A 12,119-nucleotide genomic window follows, 5' to 3' on the forward strand; every position below is an offset into this window, starting at 1 on the left:
TGCCTCCCGTGCCTGCGACGCGCCATCCGATGTCAACACACGCATAACCGCACCCTTCCGGCAGAGAAAGAAGACGGCTACACGAACATGGATCTCATGAACACACAGAAGGTGCATATGACATTGTGGGTCAGCCCGCTGAAGCCACAACCCATGGGCCTGGAGATCGGTACCAGAGCATTGGAGGTCTAGAATACCTAGCCCACTGAGGAAGGTTGGGCAATAAAAATGGCTACTAGTTGACGAGGCACTGGTAAAAGGGTTGTGAGGTGGACTAGAGTGGGGGTGTGACTAGGAGACTATAATATTTAGCTTAACTTCCAATTTAAAGGTTAACTATGGATAAAAGTAAATTCTTTAGATATGCAATATATGGTGAGAAAAAACCTATATGGCAGGCAAGCCAAGATAATTAACAAGACAAAACCTATATGCCATAGATGAGTCGAAGACTATGATGTATCCCGAAGTCACACTCTTTAGGGAGTGCTAATCTTTGTTGGAGAGATGTTGGAGCCAAAGCTCCGGAGCACCACCAATTGCCTCATCCTAATCTTTCTTTGAGTCACCCCCAATGGATGGCCTCAAATCACTCGGGGTTGGTCTTGAAGGCGACCACCGAACCTTTACCAACTTCTCGTACCACACCACAAGCAAGGAAGCTTGTGGGCCTTGACTCCTACGACTAGAAGTCCAAAACTCGAAGAGTAATAAGTGTTAGTGATGAACAAGAGTGGGGAACACGAATTTGTTTTGTGGAAATGTAGATCGAGCCATCCTCTTTCAATCAAGTTTGAGTGGAGAGATTTGGAGGAATCGAGCTTTTGAGCGGTGGCAATGGTATAGAGTATGCTATACACTTGGGCCACCAACTGGATAGATTACATGTGTGTTAATTGTGTAATAATCTACCTCCACTACCGAAGGAAACGAATGCTCGTTATTAGCAATGATGATGATCAGTAATGCCATGCCTTAATGCATAATGCTACGCTTGTGTAACACATGTATTAATATGCATGGGTATTGACCTTTTGTATATTCTGACTGATGGTGACTCGCATTCTTGATTGAACTGAATGATTTTTGACCAGCTGATGGAATTCTTCTTACAGGTGCTCACACCGACCCCTGTTGTTGTTGGGGTTATCTTGGGCCATTAAGAATAGGGGCTCGGGCCTTTGTTGGGATTTATGTCGCCGTGGGCCTACCTGTTGGGAGATAACCTCGCCAACCCTCCCAAATCGGTTATATAAGCCTCCTCATTCACTCTGTTGTCGGCTCCTCCTCACCAGCTGCCTCCTTCTCAGTCGCCTTCATCTCAGCCACCAAGTGCTTCAACATCCTACGGACGCACATGACCATTGTTGCATTGGGATCCAACTCGTCCATCCTCATGGTTAACATTTCGGTATCCTCCGAAGTGTATGCGAGCTCAACCTTCCTCTCTTTGAGGTTGTCTCTTCTCGGTCGTCATCATCAAGATGTTGAACCTCTTCGCCTTCTTTTTCTCCTTTAGTTATTGCGCTTCACGCATGCCTCGTCCTTATTCGCTAAGATGTCCTTGAACCTCTCAGTCATCTTGGCCCCCGTCCCTTCTCGATTCTCCTTTTCCTCCTCCCACTCCTTTCCTCGGAACCCCCTTCTAACCTCCTTGGGTAGCTATTTTGTTGGATTGATTGGATCACTCATTTCTTCTTTATTGCCGACGTCAGCGGTCTTGATGGAATTGGCAATGGATAGTTGCCAATTACTTTGTGAATTCAACTTCAACCAACAATGCATGAGGATGAAGCTCATCTTATCCACCTTCAAAAACAAGTTGCACGCACGGGAGGGCTTGCAAAAACATATTGTCAGCAAGGTGCATATCCGGTCAAATGACCAACACATAGAGCATGTCGGGCCAACAAGTTGCATATCCCACCAAATGACCAAGATCATATCCAACCAACAAGTTGCATATCCGGCCAAATGACCAACACATAGAACTTATTTGCTCGGCAATTTGCACACCACTTGGCCTTCGACCGATCAGTTGTTTTAAATGGCTGCAATACTTGCTCACGGACTCTTGGATGGTGTACCATTGATGGTTTAGCAACTTTGTTCCATGACCGTAGATGACTTCATTGCGGCAGGGCATCAAATTCCCGTGCTCGCGAAACCAAGAATGAATATTGGACCTAAATGTTGCACCCTTTTGCTCTGTGCCATGAATCGGATAGATGCTAGTGGCAACCATGCATCACAACAATTCGTTCACCCGCATGTTGAAACTCCTCTACCCCTTTTCTTTGGATCGGCCAGCCAATCCACCGGATCAAATACCTCGTTGTCTTATGTGTCCTGCTCCGGCTGCTTGGTGTACAAGTCCGATTGCTGGGTGTACGTGACTGGCTGCTGGGTGTACACCTTCGGCTCCGAGTCATCCACGTGTCCATCCTCGAAGCGGCCTTTGCCTCTGTCTTTGTCGTGAATCATCTCCATCAACTCTCTATTTGTATCATCATATGATGGCTCGCCCGATTAAGATATACCGGCAAACAGAAAGCGGACACCAAGTTGATCCACGCTCGGCATTCGTGATCAAACGACCTGCGGCGATGCCGATTCAGGGAAAAGGAGCGGTGCCGCATTGACGCTAGCGCAATACGGCACGTACCCGGCGACATAGCCAGGGACTGCTGCTGTCGGCTAAGCTGCTTGGCGATGTAGAAGTAGAGAGGCTAACATTGCTCTGATCAGGGAGTGTACATGGGAAAAGATCTTTGCATGATGACACAAATATGCAATGTAAGGGAATCTCCAACACGGACCCTCAAACGCACAACTTTGCGTCATGACACAATTATCTTTCCCCATGTATCACAAGTTCACAACTCACAAGAGGTAGGCCGCGTAGCTTCAGGTGGCATGACGAACTTTTTCAATACTAGATGAAACCCCGCACGTTGTTCCGGTAATATTTTGCAATATTTGGTTGTATGAAACATGAATATCTGGAATAATATGATAACTAAATTGAAAATACAAATAATTTATTATGTGAAATTACTTTACAATTATAGATATTTATTAAATATGAATAAAATGAAAATTCTCATGCATGTTTGCATGTTGAGGTAGCTTTTACTTATGCATGGGTGCATGTTAAGGTGAGCTTTTTCTCATCCATGTTGAATGATGAGGTGGCATGCTTGCATGCTTTTTTACCATGAAGACTGCAGGGCTTACACCCCATATCATTTTTTTATTTTTTAGAAAAGGAGGAAGACCCTCGGTCTCTACATCTGGACGATGCATGCAGCCACTTTATTGATTATTCACACAAGACCTTACAAAGTAATACAGCAGTAAGACTAAACCACCGTCTAGGCAACATCTGTCGCTAGTCCTATCTAGTTGATGAAGGGATGTTGATAGTCTGGGCCTAATATCAAACAGACCTCGCAGCCAAGCCTAACATCTAAGACCTGAGGCCCCAACCAGGATGCCTGCCGGGTATGGGGCACCCACCGGTCCGGCGCACACTCAGAGGCCGTCGCCGTCACCTGCCACCAATCCATCTTCAGAGCTGTACTGCCGCATCGACCTTGCCCGGTCTAGCTGCTATCGACGCCACCATGATGCCAGACATCGTCACCCTCCAGCGTGAGTCCATCATCGCACATCAGACTCCTAATCTCCAGGGCGCCATGCCATCAAGATCTGTCACCATCCATGTGTATGATGAAACACCGCTCCACCAAAGATGTCGTCCACTGGTACCTCGAGCCCACATACACCTCCAAGAAAGACGCCCCCAAGGGGGAAACGACACAATCGCGTCGCCGTCTTCTGATCTATCGATCTAGGGTTTCCCCCGGAGATAGCAGATAGTAGTCTAGAACTTCTCCACGGCGATGCCTTCAAGAAGGGAACGACGCCATAGAGCGCCGCCACCGTCAGCTTTGGCATCTAGCGAAGAGCAGGTTTTCACCCAGATTTGTTCATAGAACTCCATCCAGCGTCTTGTGCACGGACCGCCGCCTTCTCTGCCGGAGACTAGATCCAAAGGATCCAGCTGCTGCCAGCGGATCCATGCAGCCATCACTGGGAGATGACGACAGCCTCCCTGTACTGGAGCTAGCACGGACTGGAGCAGACTGAGTCGGAGACAATGATACTCCTAGATCTCCAGCAGACCAGCGAGCCGCCGGCACCACTGTGTCCAGATCACCGGCCATGCCGGGCCGCCGCCACCGCCCGCGCGGTCCGGTAGTCACCAGATCTGGGACAAGCCGGAACCGATCGGACCAACGGGCGCGCCGCCACCCAACCATGGGGTCGCCGCCTCGGCCACCGCCGCCCCCTGTGCATCCGGCCGATTCCCACCGGCACCACCACAGCTGCCGCCGCTAGGACGTCGTGCCGCCGTGGGCCGAAGTGGGGGTCGCACCTCCGCGAATCTGGGCGCCCGCGCCACCCATGGATCCGGGGGAGAGGGGAGAGGCCCTCCGCCACCGTGTCGCATGCACGGGCTTTGCCCGGCCGCCAACTACCTGCGGCAGCGAAGGGGAGGACGGACGCGGGGAGGGTCGCTGGCGGCAGAGGTTGCTCCCCCCCCCCCCGCGTGTTCGGGCGACGCGAGAGGGAGAGGGCGGAGGGGGCATCATATTATTAATCAAATAAAAAGAATGCAAGGAACATCTGTAGAAGTTCCTCTGGGGGAGGGAACCAAAAAACGAAAAAGAGAAAGTACAAGGTATAAGTAAAGATCCACCTCTACAATCTAGTGTGGCAAAAAATCAATTCATCTGAGAAGAGCATCTTTATATGATATCTGCTTTTTATTCTGTGAGTGAGAAGGATAAGGTGGCATGCTTGCATGTTTAGAGAAATAGGTTAGTGAAAGCTAGCTATTTACATATAGAAGATGACCGTCTCGACCATGGATTTAGCATGCGCACTATATATCGCTGAACAGCAGCACAAGGCAGCATAGTTAATTTGTGGACCTTTTCCACATCAGGATAACGCTTCGCCGGCCGGACCGAGCACTGCCGTCTGCCGGCCGGAGAACTTGTCCGACCTTTGGCCCGTTACCAGCCTAAGCTTGGGCCCAGCCATTACAGTAACCCATCGTTTTGTCTGCACTGGAAGCACGAACACAAATAACTAATCCCCTCAGGCCAGGGTCACCATCGATCCAATGATGGAGTACCTGTTTGACCACCGCCACCGAAGAAACATACATAGTGGAATACAAACATACATAGTGGAATACAGCAGTGTACTGGTAGTAGTATTTCTCTTCTCTATGCGCACAAGTACACAAAGGTGATGGATACATAGCACCCGTTGAAGAATACAAGGGCTACATAACAAACCTGTCGAGAGGAAAAGCGGTACAGTACCATCGCCGGATATGGACGGGCGTCGAAGCAAATTCCGGTTTGGTCATCGCCATGGCTTTAATCTCCGCGACTGATGTGGACTGGCCGGATGTTTCAGGCACTAGAAACACTCTTCCATTCAAAAGGATCGGGATTGCAGTATTCTTCTTTCCTGTTGGATCACCCTCGATTCCTCGATGATGTAATGGCTTGAAACATCACCATTGGCTTGTAACATCAGTAAATCTGTCACAATATATAGCAGTGCTACTATTCTTCGGTTTTCAAGTGTGAAAAAACACACACATGCGATGGGGTGATGTCAAATACTCCACTCAATTATAAGGACAGGAAAGAAAAGAGTGAAGAGAGATAACAATGCCTACTACTCCTACTTATTTAGACAACTCGTGGCTTGGCTTTCATTATGGGGGATGAGAAGACAACAACTCGTCTTGCATAGACCAGCGTGTGAGTTGTGATTCTGTAATCAGGTGTGTTGTTGTACAGATTTGTGTAACCGTTTCGTTGTCAGTGCAATGACGTGCAAGCTCCCCGCTATCATGATAAAGTAAATCATGTGTCTTTTTGCGAAAAGAAATCATGTTTGTAGTAGTTATTCGTCAATTTTGTTTCTAAACTGTTGATCAACAGAAGAGGAGGTTTCTCCCAAGAAGGAAACACCGTCCGTCCACTCCACCCACCGTATAACGTGTCTCATTATCCGCTCACTAATTTCCATGATACGAACAAGCTGACAGCAAAGCTTTGCTTGTTCCCACAATAATACATACTGTGGTCTGTTCCATTCCCAAATGAGTTGGCATCTCGACTGACAAGATAGCCACTCTGCCTGTTATGATATGCCACGCCTGCCTTGTTGGATGCTTCGTCGGCATCAAATATCAGTTGAGTATTCAGCAGGTTTCTACCAGCTCTGAGCAAGAAGAGCACATGGAGAGAGATCTTAGAATACAGCATTCAGCGTGTGCACGGCAGAAATGTTCAGGATTTGCGGAGCGACGACGATTTGACCGGGGATTGCATGGATTTCTTATGATCTTACCAAAGAATATGGGTGCTCTTTCGGTGCGGCTAGTCGGCAAGACAAGTTACCCAGGCATGCGTGCTCCAACTTCCAAGGACGACAACACATGCTACCCATACGGCGCAGCACGTACAGCGGTGTCTTCTAGGGATGAGATGATGAAGAGAAGAGACGGCCTTTGGTCAGCAGTCAGCTCGCGTGATCTTCAGTGAAGCCAACTGCACGGAAGATATCGCCATCCAGTACGATACAGTCTGTCGACACACTACTATAGATAGAGAACTACTACCACTGTCAGCTTGGGCGTAGGCTGTTTGTTAGTCGCCCATCTCCAATGCTTCAGACGTATGCATGGCCACAACACCAGCCACCTCAGTTTCAGACAAACGTGAAACATGGAGCACTCAACATATTGGACCTACTCCACGGCAGGACATCACAAGATTACTCAACCAATTGGAACTCCCAAGTCTCTACATACTCCCTCTGTATCAAAATGTAAGAAGTTTTGGACACTGTAATAGTGTCAAAAAAATGTCTTATATTGAGTTACTGAGGTAGTATTTATTTAGATGAGAAGCAGTTCGCTGGCAATATGGCATAGCTTGTTACTATTCCGAAAGCAAATAAGTATGGCACTGCTGACACAGATTGAGTGATAAGCTCGTAAATATCCCCTTACAACAACGGGATGGATAATACAGATACTACCTCAAATAACATGAGACGTAACTGGTGTTCTTTTTATTGCCACAAAAGACCTGCGAGAAGAGTTCAGCAGAGACACTACCTATGCGGTTGACTGAAACATAGAAAGAATGGCCGAATCGGCTTCTGGAGTTCACCAGTTACTGATGAAAGAAACATTGGAACAAAACATTACAGGCAGGTCGGTTCAGACCTAGCTCCATCTCCTCTTATCCTCTTCTTCATCCACTGGGGTATACCAGTCTGGCCGCCCCTTTGAGCTGCTGTACCGGTAGTTCAGGTAGAGCTCTTCGTCACATACGGACCTCGTACTTACTAGCACAAGCGTCCTCAGAACCGGTGACTCCCCAGTCTCTTTACCAGGGGCTCTGGACTTGAACCAGAAGGAGCCAAACCTCTTCATTGTAACGGGCTCTTCACCACCAAATGCAATGTTCGGGATGTATACTCTCATGTCCTTCTCTGTCAGTGGAAAATCATATGGGCAGATCATGACATTAGGAGTCGACCCTCCCGGTGGGTGGTTCGCGAAATGACCAAAGGCTAGTGGATTTCGCCGTTCAAGCACATCCCCGAAGTTTTCAGTGCCACTCTTCTGCAGGGGCTTGTTAAGCATCCTCCACGCCCGGTCAGAGTTGCTCTCTGGGCTTTTGGGTGGCGTTGTATTGTAATCCACTGGATCTGAACCATCCCATATTTCTCTTGTTTCACCACCTAAATGCCATGGTTTCGCGTTGATTATTGTTCCGTCATATCTTGTGATAAGATAGCTGTTGCACGCATCGATTCTTGGGTATCCAGGGATATATCGATAATACGCAGGTGAGTATATAACTCCAGGGTAGATGGCTAGGACAGCACCAATATTAGCTTCTCCAGATAAGAACAGACCTTGCCCTGCATCTTTGTGAGGTATTAGTGACGGCTTGATGTCAAGGGTGTAGCCAAACTGATCCCTGAATTTGTTTGACAATTCAGCTTGAGTTAAAGGTCGCGTAGCAGGAACAGCTGCACTGCAGAGCAAATGCATCAGATGATAGCTTCATATGATTCATCGAATAAAACAACTATGAAGAACTTGATGTATGTAACTATATCTATATGAACACAGTAGCAGCATAATTCCTGTATGTGAATGTAAGACAGAGCTTGCAGTAAACAGTACAAAAAGAAGCATTTCAGGATATGGAGTTAGCTTGCCATCTATAGTTGAACAGTTCATAGGTCACGATGCATATGAAGCAACCGGCAAAAGATCAATGCACATAGTTATGTGTGCTTAACCCAGAACTTCAAAGAAACCGTGAAAGAATGATACTGGCTAAGCATGTTAATTTATGGTAAACAAAATTGAGGCATAAGTTAAGTGCACAGAAAATTCAAATAACAAAGGGAATGTTATTCCTATCACATAACTAAGGGCCCACGAATGTCTTTGGAACTATAACACCCTTAGCCATAATTGTAGATATTTGGGATGGAAACACATGTATATGTTTTCTGATCATCATATTTAGGCTCTAAAGTATCTTTGGTCGCAGAAATTAAAATAACTTATTTGGTAGTATGCATTGTACAGCAAGACATGCTACTCAACATATGCTTACGAGACTAATTTGGATGATACAGGTGCAAAACTGTGAATGTGTCAATGAATGCACTTAGCTGAAACATATTACCTGGCTTGTTTGCAGCTGCAACTCCTGTGCCAACGGCCAAACTCAAGCCACTTCGTCGAGAATTATTATAAGCATCAGAAGAAGATTGTGATGGATCTTTTGTATCAGGACGAAGAATGTTATCCATTGATTTGCATATATGCTTAAGTTGATAATGAACATTTCCCTGAACTTGCTTCTGCTGGTCAGTAACAGATGCTTTGCTAGCCAGGTCAATAATCTCCTCGGCGTCCTTTTCTTCAGAATGCTCTCCCAAACGATTATAGCTAAGTTGCACATAAAAAAGGATAAAGAATTTAGGAATCTAATCATATTCATACCGAGTATTATAAGAAAACTTGGTAATGCATTTCCAAAGAAACTAGAAATAACCAAACACATGGTTTAGAGGCTTGATCCTTCAGTCGGCGGTAAAATATGCAAAATATCTAATCATAGGAATAATAATAAGATCAATACCTTGTAGCATCTAAACTACGAGAATCCAATAACAACCTTAATAGACCTGTAGCGTAAACTAAGTTCCAAATGTTGATCTAAATTCTCTATTGCATATGAAGACAAAAAATGCTAGATACTTGCAACTTTAATGGACCTTGTAGCAATCTAATCATAAGTTTCATAGCGAGTGTTGCAAGCAAATTTGGTATGCATCTCCAAAGAAACTAGAAATAACCAAACACATAGTTTAGAGGCTTGATCCTTCAATAGGCGGTAACAGAATACTTTAAAATTAAAATATGCAAAATATATAATCAAAGGGATAATATCTAAACTATGAGAATTCAATAACAACCATAATAGACTTGTTGAGTAAACTAAGTCCTAAATTTTTGCATGTAGCAGAACTACCATGTTAACACGTGGTTTAGAGGCTTGATCCTTCAGTCAACGGTAAAATATGCACAACATCTAATCACAGGGATAATAATAAGATCAATATATTGTAGCATCTAAACTATGAGAATCCAATAACAACCTTAATAGACCTGTAGAGTAAACTAAATTCCAAATATTGATCTCAATTCTCTATTGCCTATGAAGACCAAAAATGCTAGATATTTGCAATTTTGCATGTAGCAGAACTACTGTGTTATCATCTGCGAAAAACAAATGAACAAGAACATGGCGATTTCTTCAGATATCCATATACCTGGTATAGAGAAATAAACGATTCACGTCAGCATCAAACTGAAGATGCCGTGGGTCTCGAGCAAAGCTTGGACTCTTAGCAAGTGTTTTGATTGCCTGAAATGAACCAGTAAATTGATTAGAGGAACAGCTGACAAAGCCATAATGCTGCCCAGAGTACTAATTGTCTTCTCATTAGAATTGGCATACCATAAGAAACAGAGAAGTCATATAGGAAATGTAATTGCAAAATAAAAAACTTCTAACCTAGACAGAAAAATCAAGCACGATTTAGAGCATCGAGGCAAGCCATAAGCACATTTATACAGTAAGACTTCCAGATGTTTCAACACACACCATCATCTCCCTCCCACATACACTTGACTTCACTCAAATCCTCGTAAAAGAATTTTAGAATAATTTCCTGTGTTTGAGGCTAATCGATGTTGGTTTTCTCGCGCACAACGAGACCAAGCAGATCGAGATCCGGAGATGGTTGCGAGATACGTAAGGAAGGGAAGCGTACCTCCTGGAATTTGTTGAAGAGAAACGCCATGCTGGCCCTGCGGGCGGTAGCCGCCGCCGCCGCGCCCGGTACTCCTTGGTTCGGCGGGAGGGGCAAGGCCGAACGAAGGCTGCCGGAGCAGTGGTGAAGGGGAGTGAGGGTTTAGACTTCAGGAGGAGGCGATCAGTCTAGTATAAGAAAGGGCTGGGCCGAAAGCCCGTACCACATTCTCATGGGGCACCTTCGTTCTCCTTACATTTGGGCCTGATGTACATCAGCATGCTTTGTGTGTTTCCTACTCCCGCGGCAATTGGTGTCGCCATGGCTAATCCTATTTCACGCCCGCAGGCGTTGAGAGCAACTAATTAAAAAATACTCCTCGAGGAGCCTCCGCAAGGGTTATTTTTGATGTTGGGAGCGTGTCACTTGGCGCTCTCAGCCACATCCACATGTCGTGTGCTGGGCGTTCCCTTCAGGTTTTATTTTTTTATTTTTTTGTACACGTTTTTTTTTCAGAAAACTCTCATGTTGCGATAAGTGACATACATGCAATGCATCACTTTTCACAACCTCATAAGGTGAGAATGACCTTTGCCGAGAGTACTCCTTAATTAGTGATTTTGGTCAAATGAACGCCAAAACTATATCTCGCTTATTTTGTGACGTAACTCTATTTCACCAAAAGCGCACAGCCAATGAACCAATAATGGATGTACGCCTTTCATTTTCTACTAGCACAAATGCCCGTGCGTTGCAATGAAGAAAAAATTATGTGTGTTCACCAAAAAGAAAGCGGCATGACAACATTTGTATGTTGCCACCTGGTGGTCGCAAAAAAGGCCATGATGAGATTTAGAAGAAAAGCATCATCAACTACACATTAGTCATAATGAAAGAAGCCTTAACACCGATAATAAGAAACACTTATTTTTTCGTAAACCTAAAATCTACTCTCTCTCTCTCTCTCCCTTCGGGTTTCTCAGGCCTATCTCACAAATCTCAGCAAATAGGGTAGATAGTGATTGAAGAGAATGGATATCACATGCTCAAAACCACACAATTAACACACTTGCTTTTTTCATAAAATATTGGATTGAAAAGATAATTGTTGCATGAACGTTCAAGTACTATCCACTGTTCAGTTTGTCAGCTTGTTTGCAACAACTTCTTTTCGGGGCGCTAGTTCAGGACATGTCATAGTGAATTGATCTGGGTGAATAACACTAACTTTTGATTGACATGTTGGTCACATCCTCCTCGACCCCGACATGATGTATTACTGGTAAACATTGGTAAATATGTATTGTCATTGAATTCTGATAAACTAACCTTTTGTATGTTAGACCTATATAAGAGAGCATAGAGCTAGAAAAGTAACCGAAATTAACCAATAAGGCCTTATATATATCATTTTTCGTGTCAGACTTGCAAAATTAATCAGTAACATGAATCATGCTAAACTACAGAATGCACTCTCATTCGTGAGATTTAACCGGTAATTCCATGAAGTGCCAATGTATGCATGGACAGTACATATAAACCTTTAAAGGAGAAACACCCCTAAAATTTAAAACATAATGATATACAAGATAATTAATACCAAATCCCCTATAAATAGACGACGACAAACATGGCACTGCTGCTAATTTGGAGGGTTAAATTATTAGTAT

At 44.9% G+C, this 12,119-nt stretch overlaps 1 protein-coding gene across 1 annotated transcript; it reads right to left on the reverse strand.

The window, feature by feature from the left end:
- Positions 1 to 7,068: 7,068 nt before the first annotated feature.
- LOC119324617 lies at positions 7,069 to 10,633 on the reverse strand. The gene is made up of 4 exons (XM_037598390.1): positions 10,471 to 10,633; positions 9,967 to 10,061; positions 8,814 to 9,079; positions 7,069 to 8,142 (listed from the first exon to the last, which is right to left on the reverse strand). Exons 1-4 carry the CDS (start codon positions 10,498 to 10,500, stop codon positions 7,328 to 7,330), a joined length of 1,206 nt encoding a protein of 401 aa, XP_037454287.1. The 5' UTR covers positions 10,501 to 10,633; the 3' UTR covers positions 7,069 to 7,327.
- Positions 10,634 to 12,119: the final 1,486 nt, after the last annotated feature.

The sequence above is a fragment of the Triticum dicoccoides genome, chromosome 6B, assembly GCF_002162155.2.
Source record: "Triticum dicoccoides isolate Atlit2015 ecotype Zavitan chromosome 6B, WEW_v2.0, whole genome shotgun sequence".
Classification (NCBI taxonomy): domain Eukaryota; kingdom Viridiplantae; phylum Streptophyta; class Magnoliopsida; order Poales; family Poaceae; genus Triticum; species Triticum dicoccoides.